This window comes from Cibotium barometz, chromosome 51 (genome assembly GCF_041138505.1).
Source record: "Cibotium barometz isolate CiBa-2024 chromosome 51, ASM4113850v1, whole genome shotgun sequence".
Classification (NCBI taxonomy): Eukaryota; Viridiplantae; Streptophyta; class Polypodiopsida; order Cyatheales; family Cibotiaceae; genus Cibotium; species Cibotium barometz.
Genome location: NC_141096.1, coordinates 12832390 through 12852231, shown reverse-complemented (window position 1 = coordinate 12852231; position 19842 = coordinate 12832390). Strand labels below are relative to the sequence as shown.

At 45.4% G+C, this 19842-nt stretch overlaps 1 protein-coding gene across 1 annotated transcript in view; it reads left to right on the top strand.

The window, feature by feature from the left end:
- Positions 1-19416, top strand: part of LOC147609342 (LisH and RanBPM domains containing protein) — a 46982-nt gene extending 27566 nt beyond the window's left edge. The window contains exons 3-7 of the mRNA XM_086787693.1: positions 10800-10947; positions 11043-11118; positions 18330-18441; positions 18553-18644; positions 18928-19416. Coding sequence (XP_086643819.1) covers positions 10800-10947; positions 11043-11118; positions 18330-18441; positions 18553-18644; positions 18928-18972 — 473 coding nt within the window. The 3' untranslated portion in view covers positions 18973-19416. The remainder of the gene's footprint in view (positions 1-10799; positions 10948-11042; positions 11119-18329; positions 18442-18552; positions 18645-18927) is intronic.
- The last annotated feature ends 426 nt before the right edge of the window (positions 19417-19842 follow it).

Sequence of the window (19842 nt, the reverse complement as noted above, 5' to 3'; positions counted from 1 at the left end):
GATATAGAGAGAGAGTAGAGAGAGAGAGAGGTGCTGGAAATTCAGTATATTTCTATGATACAAAAGGTATCTGAATCTGCAGCCATGGGCTGCCTTACATAAAAGGTGATGACACCTAAATCTGTCCCCTATGGGACCTCTAATGATCCAATCCCCTAGTGGGAGAGAATGCCTAACACAAAGAGCAAGTGCGCCTTTATATAGGCCTTGGGATCCATGGGAAACTGGCTGACTACTGGTCGGCCAGCAGCCCTGCCAGAAAATACCAAAACGCATGCTCTTTTATTAGATGCTCTTGACTTTATGATGCGCTTTAGCCCATGGCCCTTCTGGAATCAGCTGACAGCCCTTGTCTGGATCATGCGCTTCAGCCGTCTGCTTCCCTCCATGATCCCACTTGTCCTGCTCCATGTCCACCTCAGATACTACACCTGAAGCTCCTACACTCTGGTTCTACCTATCTTCTACTGGTTCATGGTCTTTATCTGTTTGCCCCCTTCTGGATTTATCCTTGAGAAGGTTCATGGCATTGCTTATGCACATGACAAAAGGTCATTCATAGTAGAATGTGATGCTTGTGGCGATTGTATAGGGGCTGTCCTAAATCAAGAAGGGCATGCAGTTGCATATGAGAGCCGTCGTTTGCATGATGCTGAGCTTCATATGGATATCTATGAGAAAGAGCTCTTGGCTGTAATTCATGCCTTAAAGATATGGAAACATTATCTTCTTGGGACTGAATTTGTAGTCAAGACAGATCATCAAAGCTTGAGATACTTTCTATCTCAAACAAAGCTTTCGGAGAAGTAGATGAGAATGGCAAACTTTCTTTCCATGTTTCATTTTCAGATTGTGCATACTCCGGGAAAGAAAAATGTGGTGGCAGATGCATTATCGAGGAGGCCTTATGTGGCTGCAGTTTCAGTCATATAAGAAAGATATTTTCTCTGCCTAAATCCATTGTTGGGGATAGAGATCCCAGAACTACGAGCCTACAACAAAAGGATATTTGCTGCCTTATATTAGCTGCCTTAATATCTATTATATTAACTATTTTCTCTTATATTAGCAAGAAAATATCCTACAACAATACAATTCATGCCTCCATGGGAAAGGCCCCGTTTGAGATTATTTATGGCAGAGTGGTATTGCCACCCATCCTTCGTACAAAGGATGAGATTTTTGCAGTTGATGAGTATGTTCGTGACTTGGATGTAGCCTTTGCTCAGGTACGGACAGCCATTGCAAGGTCACAAGATAAGCATAAAATGGTTGCTAACAAGCATAGAAGGGACATGCAAGTCAAAGAAGGTGATTGGGTTTTGCTGAAATTTGAGAAGGCTAGGCTTCGGAAGAGGCCAGGATGAGAAGGATCATATCCTAAGCTTTCTCCTCGCTATTATGGACCCTTCAAGGTGATTCAAAAGATCAATGAAGTGTCATACAGGCTTGCTTTACCTAGTCATTAGAAGATTCACAATGCATTTCATGTGAGTCTTTTTCGGAAATATGTGGGGCTAGATCTTGATGAGCCTGTCACAGAAGATCCGCCAGAGATTGATGAGCTTGAGGAGATCCTCCAGCCAGAACAGACTGTCTTTCACAAGGAGCGAAAGCTACCTGCAGGAAAGCTTTCCAAGAGATACCTTGTGAAGTTCAAGAATTATTTGCCCATTGATGCAAAGTGGGTAAATGAGGATTATTTTGTTGACTACCCACAGTTGTTGCAAGCATATCTTGAGGCTTTTCAGTTGAGGACAACTCTTTAGAAGCCCGGGGGGATGTCACGAATTGGCCAACCATTTGGTCCATCTCCAGATTTGTGTCTCGTTCACTTGAGGCCATGCCAGTGTCTCATGTGAAGGGGCCAGTATTTTTGCATGACATGGACGGGAGTCAGATTGGTGCCATCCGTGCGTTAGCAGGACGGTGTCGTATGGACGGGAGCCAGGCTGGTGCCACCTGTGTATGACTTCGACTGTGTTCTATCCATGGGATTGTCACGCCATGGAAGAGCCAGTATTTGTGCCGTGTCTTGCCTATGGGATTGTCACTCCATAGGGAGGCTCGTCCCTGGATCTGTGTCTTACCTATGGGACTGTCACTCCATAGGAAGACCGGGATTTATTTTTTCTGTCGTGCCATTTTTGTGCCCGACAGATGTTTTGTACTTGTTCCATGAACGGGAGATATATCCATGATACTATTTGCACATGCATTCATGTTTTGCATGTTTGGAACTGCTTTGGCATGACTTGTATTTTTGTGTTTGCATGTTTTGACGTGCCACTTACTGAGCGGGGACGCCTGCCAGTGAGTCGTGAAGTTTGCTTTGTCTTCTGACGCGTTTTGTTGCGTGTGAACAGGTGGTAAGTGTATTGCACTTGTTTGTTTAATAGCTTTCTTTCTAACCTTTATTTTTATAAGGTTGTAAGTTCACATTCATTAAAAGAGTGGGCACCCTCCCAAATATTTAATGATGTCCTTGGTAGGGTGGGCACCCACGTTTAATCATGAAGGGTAAAAGGAACCCTTTATGTGTGGGGGTGGGTGCATGGCCACCTACCCACACCCCACCTTGGAACTGGCCGCCTCCATGCAAACTAGAGGGGCCGGCCAGCTGTGGTCACGTGCTCTCTCTCCAACACCTACAAATAAGCGACCATCTCACCAGCTTGGAGGACTGGCAGGCGACCATCCTTCATCCTCCCCTTGCGGGTGGCTGCGCTCTCTACAGGCTGCTGCGCCTCCATTCCACAGGCGGCCACAGCAGGCTGCTGTGCTCTCCAGCTGGTGGCTGCGCTCTGCACAACAAGCGGCTGTGCTCCCCCAATAGGCTGCATCAGTCTTCTGCAGGCGGCTGTGCCTCCTCTCCACGGGCGACTACAGGCGGCTGCGCACCTTCTACAGGCGGCTGCGCCTCTCCTGAGCAGGTGGCTGCGCCTCTCTTCAGGCGGCTACGCTTTCTACACAGGCGGCTGCTCCTCCTCCTCCTCGACAGGCGGCTGCGCCTGTCTTCTGCAGGCGGTTGTGCCTCCTCTCCACGGGCGACTACAAGCGGCTGCGCCCTATTTTAGCAGGCAGTTGCGCTTCCTTTCCACAGGTGACCGACCTTCATTCTCCATAGGCGGCTGTACTCTCTACACACAGGCGGTTGCGTGGGGCTGCACTTCCACAGGCTGTACAAGTGGCTGTTCTCTATCTACACAGGCGGCTGCCCTCTTCCACAAGCGGCTGCGCTCAGACTTCCAGGCGGTTGCGTACTCTTCCAGACTAGCGGTTGCGTACTCTTCCTTCTTGCCAGTAGGCTGCTGCGCCCTGGTGTCCATCTCTAGTAGCTGCACCTAGATGCATCGGGTATTTGTCTTCCACTTGTGAGCTACAAGTAAGTGGATTGAGATTTAAGTAAAGGATTTTGTTGTAAATCTGATAAAGGATTCTCTCTACTGCCAACACCCGTTCGGTGCCGGGTAGTCCAAGCTTTTGGAGAACCACGGTCCATGGGTGCCGAGATCGGGAGAGCCAGGCGTTAGTACGGGAGCGCCTGTTTGTGCGTGGTCGTGGAACACCAGTGGGGCGCTCTTCGCGGATTCCAGTGAAGGCACAGGACTGTAGAGACTAGATTACTCAAGTGGATTGCTCTCCTTTGAACGTCTACTTCGAGTCTCTTGTTTGGTAACTGTATTCATCTGAGTTGTACATGGACATCATCTGGTTCATTGAACCCACTTCCGGGCACATGACTCCTTCTCGTTCAGATTTACAGGATCTTTGCAGGTATTCTAGTCACATTCTTATTGGGAATACATCCACTATTCCAGTTCACAGTGAAGGCAGGTTGGAGATAGTTCCCAATGGCAGAGGAGGGAAGCATTCCTCCCAGGTGTTGTATGTTCCCACGCTTGGTTTTCATCTGTTGTCAGTGCATCAGGTTTGCAAGACTGGCGTACAGGTGGAGTTTGATGAGCATTTTGTTGCTCTCCGGGACAAGGCAATAGACCAGTAGTTTGGGAAGGCGGAGTGGAGAATGGAGTTTACAAACTTTCAGCACTCTCTCTCCCAGGTCCTCAGTTTTGTGATGAGTGGCAATCTGGTAATGGCCACTTAAGTGTGGATACGCTGCAGGTGCAGGCTTTTTGGGACCAGATGGAGGATAGCTTGCTAGTTGATGGCAGCAATTGGCAGGAACTTTCTAGTACAGATGTTGGTAGTTCTTGTGTTCGTCAGTCAGAGGAAACTTTAGAGGTAACTTATGCTTTGATGTCTCGTAGTATTCGGGACAAAGAAACTCCTATAGATGAGGAAGTTCTTTCCACGGGGACCTCCTGGAAAGCCAGGCAGGTGCCAGTTGATTACTTGCAGAAGGAGGTGGTTGTTGCACATTCTCTAAGCTTTGTGGTTCCGGATTCAGAGGGGGTGGTTACAGGTTTTAGAAGGCCTTGAGTGGCCTTCAACAGGTTTCCAGGAATTGGCTTCCCACCGTAACAGGTGTTGATCCTTGTGAGTAGTATGATGCCTCTTTGACTCGGAAGCAGAATGGTTCATTGATTTGGTTGATGGATACCAGATTGGACGGGAGCTTCCTGATGAGGTTGTTGAGCTCGTGTTTGCAGATGACTCTTTGGGAGGTAGGATTGCGTATCTTGTGGTTTCTGCAGCATGCGAAGGATCATGGACTCTTTTACACAGGAGGGGGATTGATGGATGGAGTCCGACTCTATGGTTGGAGTGACTCAGTTTGGGGAGGAGATTCAGACACGAGGAGATCTACTTCCGGCCCAGGAGTAGTTTTCTGGAGCAGTAAGAGGCAGTCATCTTTTACCTTGTCGTCGACAGAGGCAGAGTAGCGGGCTGCTTGTGGTGTTGCTTGTGAGGTGGTGAGGTTGCGGAGGTTGCATGGCAGGATTGGGCTTCTACTGGAGGAATCCACGGTCATCCAGAGGCACTTTGTTCGTGAGAAGATTGTTGCTGATGACATCTTGCTAGAGTTCTGTTCGACGGAGGATAGTACGGTGGACCTCTTCACGAAGTCGCTATCTCAGGCTTTGCTCAGGCGGCACTCCAGCTCCCTGGGGATGGTTTCACAACCAAGAGCTGAGAGGGGGTGTTAGAAGTCATCTCCTGTCTATACCTATTTACCAAGGCCTCTGTTGTGGGTGTGCCCGCCCTTTTAGGTGTTTTCTCATTTTTCCTCACTCCCCGTATTTCCCCCCCATTTTTCTTGTTTTTTCTAGTGGCTTGGGGGGCAGTTCTGTGGTGGCAGGATGTCCTATTTGGTAGCCAACTGCATCAGTCTTCTTAGTGGTGCTGGCCGATTGTATGTGGACAGGTCGTGGACCTTCTTGGTGCTGGCCGACACCCCTATGAGCTGGCCGACTGGTGTGTATACAGCCGTGGGCACTTCTGGACTCGTGTCGGCTGTCCTGGAGCAGGCCGACTGCTGTATGGGGGCCATATAAAATGGCCCCACAGCCCCTTGCCACTTTGTGTCTCGTATTTCCGGGATCTTCTGTATATAGAGCAGAGTTACACGCTATCTCTCTCCTTCTCTTGTGCTGTCTATTTTCTGCACTGTGCTTGCTCGTGTTTCTAGATTTTGTCATCATCTCCGTTGCGTATTCTGACACTTCCTTCTTAAGTAATAACTTTGGAGCTTGATGCCATGGTGGATGGGCGAGTGGTTTTTCTTGATCTTAGCTTTACCATCCACAAGATGCTCTCACTCTAGGTTGCCAGGTTGTCACATGCACTCTGCACTGTAGTGCATGGTGACAAACTGGCTCATCATCAGCAGTACAACATTTGTACAGTATTAGTTCCATTCAGGATGATATTTGTCGTACGCCGTGACCCCATTGTATATCCTTAGTCCAGGATAAGTCATGCACGAGCTACGTAGGTCATTCTCAGCCATAGTCAGTCAGTCAGTGAGTCTAAGTCCCTTAACCCACTTAAAGAGACACATTCATGCATATACAGTCAATAGAAACCTTAGGGTTTGCATTAGAAAGCATCCTGCATATTGCACATCATCCATGCATAACATCTAGACCATTGCAGGAACCTCAGACAGCATCCAGGATTTATCTAGTATTTTTCTGGTAATTTTCCCATCATTTTCAGCATTTTTCACATCATTTATGCATTATTTATGGACATGAGCAATCGGCCAGCTCTGTAGCCAGCCGACTGGCTCATGCAACCCATATAAATAGAGCCCTTGCATAATCATTTAGTCATTCATCATATTCAGCAAGAGAGCCATCAAGCGCTTACCATCCTCAGCCCCCCAGGAGCATAGGTGATTGCAGTTTCAGCCATCTCTCTTCAGCGTTTGTCTCCTACAGCCCTAGGCGCCTCAAACGCATGAGCATTCAGCCATCTACATCAGTAAAACGCAGCAGTTCAGCATTCAGCCTTCATTTCATCTTGCGTTTTCTGCATCCATACAGTTTTCAGCATTGATTCATTCATCATTTTGCTCCAGCCACTTGGTGCAGGTAAAACGCAGCATTCTCATTCATTTACATCATTCATATATAGTCTAGAACAGTCCCAAACAGCCCCTCTCTCAGCCCTAGCTTTGCATACCTCCCTCATACCACTGGGAAGAGTGCATAGGCTCGAGATTGGACATCTTTGGTACTTCTACAGCAGTGCACAGTTCAACACTTGGTCTTCAGAGGTCTTGCGTTTGGCTTATCGTCAGTCACACCGTCAGTCTCTTTAAAGATAATAAAGCAAATACTATCTCGGTAACGGGATAGGGGGCCCTTCAGTGGGTAATTTGGGACCCCATACGGTATACAATTCTCATCTCTCTCTCATATCTCTCTAAAGTTTGAAGTATTAAAGTGGATTGCTAAACTCACGAAACTCAAGATACAGAAGAGGGTGTGAGCATTTGTGTGATAGGATCCCCCAATACGAAGACTTCCGCTGCATATTACACGGGTTGAATCACGTCCCAAGCTTTGATACCAATGTAGCTAGGACCGTGTGAAACAATGAGGCCTTCTTTAAACCTGAGTTTAGTGAGTCTTTAGCAATCCTTTAAATAGCATACATGAATCTGCAAGATATAGTCGAGACAACACCAGATGGGGTCCCAAATTACCCACTGAAGGGCCCCCCTTGCAAGCAGGAGTATTTACTTTATTTCTTCTAGAGAACTGAATACAAGCTGAACTGCGTCCACAAGACTGAGCGGACAAACTGACTGACTGACCGACCGCCAAATGCAAGGACAAAGTGACCAAATGCTGGGCAGAACTATGCATAAGCTGTATGTCACCATTTGGTCCATCTTCATTTCTGGAGCCACTTCTATGGGACTGTCACTCCATAGAGCGGCCAGATTTGTACCATGTTCACATGCGGCCAGGCTAGTGTTCCATGTAAAAGGGTTAGTCACATGGACGGGAACCAGTTTTGTGCCACCGGTGTGTGACTCGTATTGTGCCATATGGACGGGAGCCTGTTTGCTGCCACCCGTGTATGACCATGATTGCGTCTTATCCATGGGACTGTCACTCCATGGTAGGACTGATATTTGTGCTGACCTTGTCTATGGGATTGTCACTCCATAGGAAAGCCCGTGCTAGGACTTGTGTTTTGTCTATGGGACTGTCACTCCATAGGAAAACCAGGACTTCACATTTTTGTCGCGCCAGTTTGGTGCCCGACAAGAAATCTTTGTACAAGTTTCATGAAAGGGAGATTTTGTCCATTACATGTGTACATGCATTTATGTTTGCATGCATAAACTTGTTTTCGCATGACTTGTTCTCGTGTGTTTGTGCCTCTGATTTGCAACCAGTACTCGCCTTGGTATTTGCACTTGTACCTGCTTCTGATTTGCAGCCAGTTTTTGCCTTGGTACTTGCAACTATACCCGCCTCTATCTACCAGCTTGTACCCGCCTTTGTCCAGCACCTTGTACCTAGCTGTACTTGCTGTACCAGCATATACCAGACTGTACCCGAATGTACCTACTTTACCAGCATGTATCCGACTGTACTTGACTATACCTAGATGTACTTGCTGGACCAGCCTGTACTTGACTGCACCTGCTGTACTAGCCTGTACCTGACTATACCCGACTACACCTGTTGATGTGCTTGCTGCTGGAGTACCCAATTGTACCTGTAGTTGTACCAGCTGTTGTCTAGCATCTACTGTTGCCAGGACTTGCCTAGAGTTTGGGAGTGCAATAAAAAGGGGATGAGCTTCTATCCTGAGAATTGAATTTGACTATTTGTCAGATATTTACCTTTGTATTTTCAGATTCAGTAATTATTAAAATTAGATGTTATTTGTACAAGTCTTGTCAGGTAAAAATATCACATCTTATTGCCTTCATTAAGTAAGGCCATTAGGACGGTGACTTTTTCCCATGATTATCCTGACGGCGCCCTCACATTTTGGAGGAGCCAGTGAAGGTCATTTGGGATATGAGGAAAACTGGGAGCAAAACTGATTCGGGAATACTAGGTATTGTTCCCTCTGCGGTGTTTCACCTTGCTAGGCGTTAGTACGGGTGTGCCTTTTGATGCACGGTCCCGAAAGACCAGTGAGGGCAGGTGTTCACCCAGTGAAGGCGGGAGATTACCTGTGACTTGGTCTACTCCGACAACTGATTCTTCACTGACAAAATCTTATTATTTACCGGTTGTACTCACTCCTTGTTATGGAGAAATCTGGCCTAGGGCCCATGAACGCTTGTACATATAAATACTCCAAGAAATACAACAGTATTGAGGGGGGGGGCCAGCCCTTTCCGGCCCCAGTGATGGTGTCAAGTGTTCTTTATCATTTTCGGTTTTAATGTTGCAAGTATTGTCCATTGTTTGAATTAGTTAAGTGATCTAAAATATGTGTATTTATCTTCCGATTTGTCAGGCCTCTTGTAGGGAGTGGTTACACTGTAGGTGATTGTGAAGCTATCTTCGAGAGGATACACCGGCCTGAGACTGAAGATTAGTGTGTTGAAAACTCTGGAAGAGGCTGAGCTTCGTTTGCCTTGGGGCTGAAGCACGAGAATGCTAAAAGTACGCAAAGGTTGAGGGCCTAAGCACACATGCTTGATTGTTTGCTTGAGACTTGATTTGTTTTGTGATGATTTATGGACTGAGGCTGGGCTGGTGCTTGTCGGCTGGTTTAGGAGCTGTTGCCCTACTGAATACTTGCCATGATTGAGATTTATAGCATTAAATGCTGGATTATGCATGGGCTTTTTTGTTGGCTGGCCGACTGCAGCATAGTTGCCAAGAAATGCGTTTCCTTCAGGGTAGGAAACGTTTCCCGGAAACGTGGAAACGTTTCCTTGTAGGAAACACGTTTCTTTCATGCATTTTTTTGACTTGTTTTTTTGGCCCCAAATCCAACGTTTGAAAATTGCGACTATTTTGATAAAGACGTTACTCTCTTTGTAAATTGTTACAACTTACATGTAGGTGTCAAATTGATGTTTCCATGTATTCTATGCATTCAGTGTTATTCTTACATATTTTACACAGTATATATTTGAAATTTTGTACATGCAAAAACTTGTAGGTAGGAAACTTGTAGGAAACTTTGGGCTGATTTTACGAAACCCGTTTCAAACAACCCCCTAACTACTATGGACTGCAGTCTGGGTTTGGCCGATTGCTGCCCAGCCACTTGGATGGCTGCTGACTGGGTCGAAGTGAAGGCTAAGGGTATTAAATACCCCTTGCAAGGCTGCCCTCTCCTTGGCGCTGGCATTAGGGCTGGCCCCTACTACAATGGATGCAACTGATGCAATCTAACCCTATGGCTGACATCTACATGAGGACTTACTTGCTGAATTCTCCAAAGTGAGTTAAGTGGACTGACTTGACAAACCTCTATTTCTGGGAGACTGAACTATGTAGCTTGTGCCTGACATGTCCTGGGCTGGGGCTCACAAAGGGGTCACGGCATACGACAAAATATCCTAAAAAAGGTACTTTTGTACATGATTCTTGCACTGTTGATGAGCTAGTTTGTCACCCTGTACCATATTGCATGGGTGCACGTGACACTTCCACGTGTATCTAGTGACTATTGGAAGACCCCTTTTTGGACTTTGATGAGTCTCAGTACAGAAAACAAGCTGCCTCCCACTACATGTCTCCATGAAGCCTCCCGGGTCAGACCATAGTGTCCCTTTGTTGTTCCACACCGCTCCTATGATTGTATCCTTTGTCCCATAGACGACGCACCGTCATGTGGGTCGTTTATCTGTGATGATGATTTTGCCATCGCGATAAACCACCCATTTGCTTGCCTTCCGTGCTTCCATGACTTGTGCCATACTTGTTTTGCGGTGTTCTACTTGTTCTTGCATCGAGTTATCTCCCAAGTAGATTTTGAAGCCCCGAAAGGTTACTTTCTTTTTGAGAAACTCCATCGACAATGTGTTATCAGGGAATCTAAGTATAAGGGGTTGTTCCCTTGTTGCATCCTTCCCCACCTGCATGCCTCTACAAATGGTGTGCTTGCAATTCCCATTTTGTTGCACAATGTGGTGGCATCATCTCTAGGGGTGGGGCCCTTTTCGAGGGCCACTACTGGTACGTTAAGTTTCTTATGTTTTCTATGCTTTTCTTCTTCCAAGGTGGCTGTCATAATATGGAGAGAGAGAGAGAGAGAGAGAGAGAGAGAGAGATTAAATGTCTTCAAAAGACCCACTGGGTCTATGAAACCAGATGGTACAAGAGTTCCATGTTGTATCGGGTCATGGAGGGTCCTTGATGCGTGATAGATACTTTTCCATGACCTTATTTTTTTTTCAGCAATTTACACCCATACAATGGAGGGCAATGCTTTGAAAGCTATAGAACTTACAAATGAGCTGGACCCAAATTTGTTACAAAACAACAAGGATGTGCTATTTGATCTTTTGACTCTTCATTTTGTGGAGTTGGTTCGTGCCAAGAATTGGTAAGAATTTACTGGTTTAGTTAAAGTATATCGCTTGTCTCACAGCTGTTGTTATCATTATAAGCCATGTTTTGATCAGCATGATACCTGAACAGTACAGGTGCACTGGAGTTCGCCCAGAGGGAGCTGACGGCATATGGGAAACTTGATAAATATATTGAAAAGCTACAAGTGAGTCTACCTCCTACCTTTGCTCATGGTCAAAAACCTTATGTTTAGTTTTTGTTTGAGTTATACTATGTTGGTCAATCAGTAAGGTGCCCAGTATTTTTGAGCTGCTTAGTACAAACAAAAGTTTGTTTCTATTTTTCTGTTTGTTATGGTCATGCCATTTTCATCTCTGTGTATGTGTGTGTATTCTGTTTTTAGATGTTGATTTGTGTTTATAGATGTTTGTAATAGTGACTTTGTAGGTTAGTTACTTTCGTTAACATGTGCATGATCCCCTCCCATTTTGTTCATGCATTCATATATTCACAAGTTAAATCCTAATGGTCTCCTACACAAATCGGAAGACTGCTTGGATTATCGGATGCACCCGGGATGTATGGGTTCCCAGCCTAATGGTCTGACAAGCCCAATGCATGCAGAGTAACATGCTTCGACCATTAAGTAATGACTAATCTCTCATGGAAAAATTTCTTACATATCAATGGCATGGCCATGGAGCCTGCATTTATGCCTTGGCCTTTTCAACAGTCAACTAAACGGATTTGTTGATGTTTATATTGGCTGCTTAGTTTACTCAGAGGAGAGGATTGTATCTTTTTTAAGCCAATTGTGTCATGTGGGAAAGCTTTATATTTACATGATTGTACATCATTTGTATGGTAATGAAGAGCACATTTTTCACTGTAGTGTGCACTGGCCTCACCAATCCTTGTGACTGCCTAAGTGGAGTATGTTAGATGGTTAAAAACTTAGTGCAATCTCATGCATTTAGCATCATTGTAAAAATTATAGCATAAAGGTTCTAGCTTAGGTGCATGTAATATGCTAAGTTGCCAATTTTGGAGGTTAGGATATTTTTGGATTCAAAGCCATTCTTGGCTTAGTGTATATTCAACCTCACTTAATGATAATTATAGAGTTCGTGCTACCATGAGAGAATGATTGAAGGCAGCAAGCGGAAGTAGAGGAGAGACAGCCAGCAATGATCCAACACTTGAGCAAAGATGATGAATGAATTATATGGCAAAAAGCTTGTTCTTATATTCATCATGAAGGGGCTGGTCGGCCAGCGTAAAAGCCCATGATTGAGGACAAAGTCCACGACTAGGAAAAAACACCTAATAAAAGGTGGGAAAAATACCCAAAAATATCAAATAAATATGCTGAATAAAAGGGGACATAAAAGGGATCAAATGGGGTTGGAGATGATCATTCCAACACTCTTCAATATGTCAAGATCCCATCACTGCAAAAACAAAAAAAAAAAGGCGTAGAGGAAACAAGGCTGCAAAAAGAGTCACGAGGCGCTGATACCACTATTGGGAGTGAGCTTACTAGTAAGAGAGAGTTGGCTCTCATGTAGATGAACAAGAAAACATTAAGCCCATGAAGATGAAAGCCATACCTGACGTGATACAACAAATTACAGTCAAGCTTGCAAATGGAGCTTGACCACGCATAAGATTCTTCAGCATCTAGAACCCAATCCCCCCCCCCCCCCCCCCCCCCCCCTTGCGCGCCTTGCGGGCGACTCAAAACGGGGATAACATAGGAACGAGCCTTTTATAAAAAATAAGAGACAATCTGCAATCCCGAGATACCAGAGAGAACTAGGGTTTTCCTTCTTTCAATATAGGGTTTCCTGAGACAATTTCACCCACACACATGCATACAAATCTCCCCTTTCTCTTCCTTCTTTCAAAATCCACATGAATCCTATCTTGCCAGCAAAACCCTAAAAAAGAGATACCATATCTACGACGACGATGATGCGCAAACCTTACCTCTACGAGTAGGTGAGCCTTGATACCAACTCTGAGGGGCTCCTCCCAAGGATCACCTAATACATAAGCATACATCACCTAGGCTGCAGTATACATAGCTGCTGGTCCTACTAAAGTGTCAAAGAGCCAACACTTAGTACGGGGCTCTTGGAAATGTGCTTGAAAACAGTGTTTCTAGAGAGGCACACCCTCTCGCTAGTGTGTCAGTGGCAGTTGTAAAAGTGACTCCAGGGGATACATACTTCTGCACAATCTCCACTAGGGCCTCTCTATAGCAGAAAGCTGATGTGATGTGGGGTGAGGTGACCATAGAAGATCTGTTGAAGACCATAACCTTAGTTTTGCCCAAATTGACTGTAAGGTCTCTCCGCTTGCAAAATCTGTCCAATGCATCCAAGTGTTTCTGTAAGACATCGGCTGAATCTGAGATCAAGACAATGTCATTGGCATATAGCAATATGGGCACTGGTGTCTGGCCCAATGGTGAGCCTTTGCCTCCAAAACTGTCGACAAACACTGCAATCTGATCAATATATAGACCGAAGAGTGTAGGTGAGACTGGGCAGCCGTGCCTAACCCCAAGAGTGCTACATATATCTCCTGAGAGTCCATGGGGCGCATGTACTCGGCTGAGTACTGCCTCATATAGTGTCATCACACCCTAGATCATCTCATGTGAGAGCTGGGGCTCCTTCAGGCTTCTATCAAACAGTATTGGGGTACGGAATGAAAGGCTTTATGGAAATCCACAAAGAAACAATACACATGCCTCTTCCATGACCTCGCCTCCTCTATAATAGCCCGTAAAGTAAAGCTACAGTCTAGCGTGGAGAGTTTCTCTTGTAGCCTTCTTGGCTTGATGCTCTATGTCCCATTCGCTTTGCCATAGAGCTCATCATGTCCTCTAGTACTACACCATAGATCTTGGTGAATGTGTGGCAAATCATGATAATCCTGTAATTACTTGGGTCCATGGTGTCTCCTAATTTGTGGATGCGGAGGATAGTGTTGGTGGTCCAAGAGGGTGATTGTGTGGCAAATCATGATATTCCTGTAATTACTTGGGTCCATTGTGTCTCCTGGTTTGTGGATGGGAAGGATGGTGTTGGTGGTCCAAGAGGGCAGGAAGTCTTCACAAAGTTCTCTGTTAAAAAGACTTGAAAGAATAGGAGCCAGTACATGGTGCCCGTGGGCAAAGTATTCCGCGCGTAGATCCTCTTGATATTTTTCTCTCCCGTTATTCAGCTTTTCAAGAGCCCCAGTAACATTGCGAGCATCGAAGAGTTGAGATGAGGAATGACATTTGTGGTAGAGGCTGGTCTGGCACACCATACAACTGTGTGGCTAGGGTCTGTGATAGGTTTGGGGGTTCTTTTTTCCTCAAGAATGCACCAAGCTCCGAGTTATCCTCGCTCAATAAGAGCTCATATAACTCCTGTTCTGTGTGAAGAAAAGAACGCTTCTTTTGAGGAGTCTATGGAAGATGCATTGCATCTCATGTGCTGAAATCGGCCCGTGTTCCGTTGCGCGTAAGAGTTGGAGCGTGGTGGTTTTGCACTCTTCATCATACCATCCATTTTGGGGTAGGGAACCCACTGGCAAACTTGCTGAGGAGCATGTGGCCAAGGTTGTTAGAGGCGTTAGAGGCGTTTGGTACGAGGCGGGTATGGTACGTGCCTCGAAAGACTCGTATTTTTTTCGAGACGTTAGAGGCGTGTTAGAGGCGTCTCTTATATATATACATACATACATACATACACAATAAATCATGATAGATATATATATATATATCACATAGATAGTGATAGATAGATTATGAGAGAGAGAGAGAGACTAGAGTCAACTTTCAAGACCTTAGACGGTAGAGTCTAGACTGTAGAGTGACGAGTCTAGACGATATCACCATTTAATTTTACAAAAATTAAGAATGATTGAACACTCAAAAGAGTCAAAGACAATAGATTAAGAATGCATACATCAAAAAGATTCATACATATTACATGCCATCATCAATGATCATCATAAAGATTCACTCAGAGTCTCAGACTCTAGAGTCTGAACTATCGGATCTACCACTAGCAGCCTCACTTGAGGCATTAGACTCATCACTACTAGGAGAAGGCTCCTCACTAGATTCTAAATGAAAATCCCCATCTGAGATGAGATTGCCATCATCATCATACTCGGTGCTCCGAGCATCTACATCCTCAAGGGCTCCATCCTGACCAAGTGATGCATCCTCATCTGCAGCATAAGTAGAAGAGCTAGTAGAGTCCCGTCGCCGATATGTTTGGATGGGTGGTCGAGCTCCTCCCCGTATAATCTGGCAGCCTCGACTCGCTACACTAATGCCTCCTCTGCTCGTGGTGGTGGAATGAGAACCACTAGCAGCAAGGCACTCACGACCTCGATTACGGGTGACGCGCATATCTATCTCCTGTAGCTCTCTATGGAGCTCAGCATAGATGGCATCTTTTGGTGTCTCTTGCCTTGGTTGAATGCTCCTAAGGTTCTCTGCAGTGAGTTGGATGTCATCGGGATTTACCTACATTGAAGTTGATAGAATAATAACATGTAAGTTGTAACTTCTAGGTTACAAGATAGTTGAGACTAAATAGAAAGCATTAAAATTATAAATTTTGATTCTTAGAGAATCGAGATGCCTACTTGCTTCGGGATGTGAAGCTCTTGAAGATTTCGCACCAGCCGCAAGTTAGTGCGGCAATATACGAGGCGCTCTAACTGGGATGTGCTAAGCTTGTTCCTAATCTTCGTGTGCATGAGGGAGTATGCACTCTAATTCCTCTTGCATGCACCCGCAGAGCAATCCTAAGAGAAAAAAACAAAAAATTTAAATTTTAATAATATGAGTAAATAGAATTAATAGAGGCAATGGCAAATGACCGTCACCTGGGCAAGGATTCTCATGGCAAAAGCTTGTAGAGATGGGGTGGAATATGTACACAAGAGTACATGAGGGAGGAATAACTTACTAACCTTCTTGCATTAAGTGTCGTGCAAGCTTGAAGCTCCTCAATTGCATTTCTCATGAAATGTGTGAGAAGGCCCAAAGTGGATCCCTCCATGTCCGACATGCGAAGTACTCGGTACAATGAAGTCATCGCAACTACGACGGCCCGTGCATCATCCCAAAATAAGGATCCAAGCACTTGCGTTGCACGGCATAAGCCTCGGGACTTAGACGATCATCCCATTCTTCCCACTCTTGGGACACCACTGTGCGTGTAGTCTCTCCAAAACAATCCACATGTAGGCAAACGTTGTTTTTGAGGGCTTCACGAGCTCCAATCGCGAATGAACACGGAAGATGGCCAAGGGTTTCACCTTCTTAGTGAAGGTCACAATGGTGGTTGCTTGGGCCAAAATGTCATTGACCCAAGCCAACTTGCTGATATTTCCACGAGCAAGTCAATGCAATGGGATGCGCATGGAGTCCAAACAATTGTTGGGAACTCCTCCTCCACCATGTGACCCATTGCACGGAAATTGGATGCATTGTTGGTGATTGCTTGCACCACATTTGCATGGCCAACCTACAACCCAAAGTGCTCATGTAATTAGTACTATCATCTGTGTCACATGTACTATGTTACATAAACATGTGTAGACTTATAGTATGTACAATGAATAATTTACCTCGATGATTGCTTGGCGGATGTGTTGGAACATGAAACTCCCACTTGTCTTTCTACCGGCTTTCCCGGCATCCACCGCTCGTAGGAAATACGTGCCAAGAGGGCAAGACATGAGGATGTTGATGATGCTTCTCCTCTTCCGATCACTCCATCCATCAAAGAGGATGCTACATCCATACTTGGCCCATCCCAAACGAATAGGCTCAAGTGATCTACCATTCCTCTCCTTCTCCTCGGTGAGCTTCTTCGTCCTCATGTCGGCGTAGCTCACTGCCGTCCATCCATCGCATGGACCGACGGCAGCAATGGCCTTGACCATCCTCTTCCTTTGCGGGGTTTGAAGGACATGAAAAGAGAGATTGCACTCAATGATGGTGCGTGCAATCTTAATCTCCGCCACTTGTTGCCGCTCTTTTACATAGGCCTTCGTGTTTTGAGTGGCTTGTAAAGTGGGTTGTACAAGCCCTCTAGCACCGGCATCATCAGAGGGATGTCGTGGTCACTTTGATTGGGAGCTTGACCCCGATCCTTCCCCAATATTGACACTCGCGCTTCCGGATGCTGAAGAGGGCATGAGTCTCTCTTCCTCAAGCTCTTGTTGTCGCAGAGGTGGGCTTGACCTTGTGTTATCCGCTTGCAAATGAGAGTTCTCCCTAATCACCTCATTGGCAATGGCTTGTGGAATGGATTGACATCTGGAGGTTCCACCTCCTCCCAACTTTGCCATGTGACGAAGCACTCGGGTGATGGTGCTATTCCCTTCGAAGCCGCAATACCGGCATTTCCAACGCTTCCCTCCCGAACCGGCGGTGGAGGGTCCAAGCACTATGGTGAAACGATCCCATGCGGGATTGGCCGGGTTAGGCATGATGGATTATGAGGGAGAGAATGTGTGTATATGAGAGAGAGAGAGAGAGAGTGTCTAGACTCTAGAGAGAGGCCTTGAGGAAGAGAGAGAGTGTGTGTGATAGAGGGGGGGAGAGAGAGAGAGGCCTTGAAAGTTGAGGGAGGAAGAGAGAGGGTGTGTGTGAGAGAGGGGGAGAGAGAGAGTGTGTGTGTGTGTAAGAGAGAGCCTTGAGGGAGGAAGAGATGGGGTGTGTTAGAGAGGGAGAGAGAGTGAGAGGGTGAGAGTGTGTTTGTGTGTGTGTGTGAGAGAGAGAAAGAGAGAGAGAGAGAGTGTGATTCGAGAGGGGGAGACTCGAGAGAGAGATTGAGAGCTCACTGGATGCTTCTACTTGCCTGTGGCGGCTCAGGCTGTATCAAATAGCCCAGCCCCTGGGGCCTGCCCAGTGCCGCCTGCACAAGAGAGAGAGAGGCCAGCCGGGCGCAGTACCCAAACGGGCAGTTCGTTGACGCCCAGGGCCCAGGCTGCCACCTTTCCCAAACGGGCATAAACGGCCACTATCCCGATTCCCAAACGGGCATAAACGGCGAGTTGGCGAATTTGCGAAAAGTGCGCACAACATGTGACTCGGCGAAAACAGCGAAAAAAGGCCCCAAAAAAAATACAAGTTCTGTACACGCCTCGAACCCACTTCCGTACGCCTCAAACGGACCGTATGCCTTGAACGCCTCTATCCTTTAGGTGCGCGCCTTGTAGCAACCTTGCATGTGGCATAGGGAAATCTAGCATGGGTGGAGTCGTGGATGATGGGGAGAGAGAGAGAGAGAGAGAGAGTGAGAGAAGCATGGTTTGCTTTTGCATATGCACACCTTCACTTATGTATATGCCTTCTGAAAATGGCGGGTGTTGTGCCTTTTTTTTTTGCAGGACTTCATGACACTACTTGCCTATGAGGAGCCAGAAAAATCACCTGTTTTTGAACTTCTTAACATGGATCATCGACAGAATGTTGCAGACACTTTAAATCGGATTGTTCTAGGTCTTGAAAATTGATTCATTTTTTGTTAGTGGATGGTTTTGTTTGAGATAAGTGTGATAACAGTTTTACTGATTATTGCTATGTTTAACCTTAAACCTTCTGGTCGTACAGCACATCACAATCTGCCTAGTTATACCGCTTTGGAGAGGCTTCTACAGCAAGTGACTGTTGTGAGATGTTGTTTGAATCAAGAAGGTGGAAAGGTAGTCTAATGTTCTTCAAGTCTATTATGCATCAAAGAACCTTCTAACACCTCTCCATTTGTGTGTACCTGTGTAAGGCAGGCAGCTTGTGTGCCCTTATCCTTAAGAACACTTTTGTTTGTCATATTGGTTGAACCCCAATAATTGTTTACACAAGTTATAGCACGTGCACTACACAAGGATTTGAAGTGGTTATTTAGAATCATTAATCATATCTATTGTCACTTTTTAGAAAAAAATGTATCGCCTCTTACTGATTCAGACTTGTTAATCTGTTAAACAGGATGGGTCGGCTCCTTTTTCTCTTACAAGCTTTTTGAAAACCTGAAAATCACGCTGGTGGAGCCTGCTGAACTAGGTTGAATGTTGATCACAATCTCTCTTTTTTGCAGCTTTTCAATCTGATGTGTACTACTTTTACAGTGTAAAAGTGAAGAATGATTTGCATTGCAATTAGTGTGAGGGCTATTCCCAAAGCTTGCCCCCTTTCAAACCACCAAATCCACACTGCCTGATAGCTTCATTGTCATTATTTCAGTCCTCACTGTCTGCTCGGGGGTTTTATTTTGTCTGGCTGTTCTTCAGTGTCTAATTGCAGCCGCATGACCACTATCCATGAGTAAATTTTATTTAGTTCATTCTTTGTATAAAGTCTAGATTGAGTTTGCTTAATGGGGGATGCCCTCTTTCAGAAATCAAAATTATGTGTTTTATCAAGAGACTAATGTAAGCTTATTTGATTGTAAGTAATTTGCTGTTGTTCGTGGGTGTCTTCTATGTGTGAAGTGCAAATTGTTTGCTGCCTGTACCTCTTTTGTGTATGTGTGGTGTTTGCATTCAACATGTCAATCAATACACCTCCTAAGATTATATACATGCATTTGCATTATGACTCCTATTCTGCTCTTAAATGCGGCTGAAATCCTGAGCTACTTATTATAAAAGATATCTAAGCCTTCTGATCATGACATTCAAATTGGCTATGTATGATTTGAACTGTCTATCAGAAGGCCCATATAAAACTTATGAATATGTGATATAGTCACACTGGCACAAAGCTAGTTGAAATTGTTAAGAACACAATCATTTCGAGTATGCACAACGTCAAATGAACTTTGTAATAAACTCTCCCCGAGCTATTGAAAATGGCGGCTACAAGTCCTAATCATCTCAAGTTCATCTAGGCACAGTAGTTGAA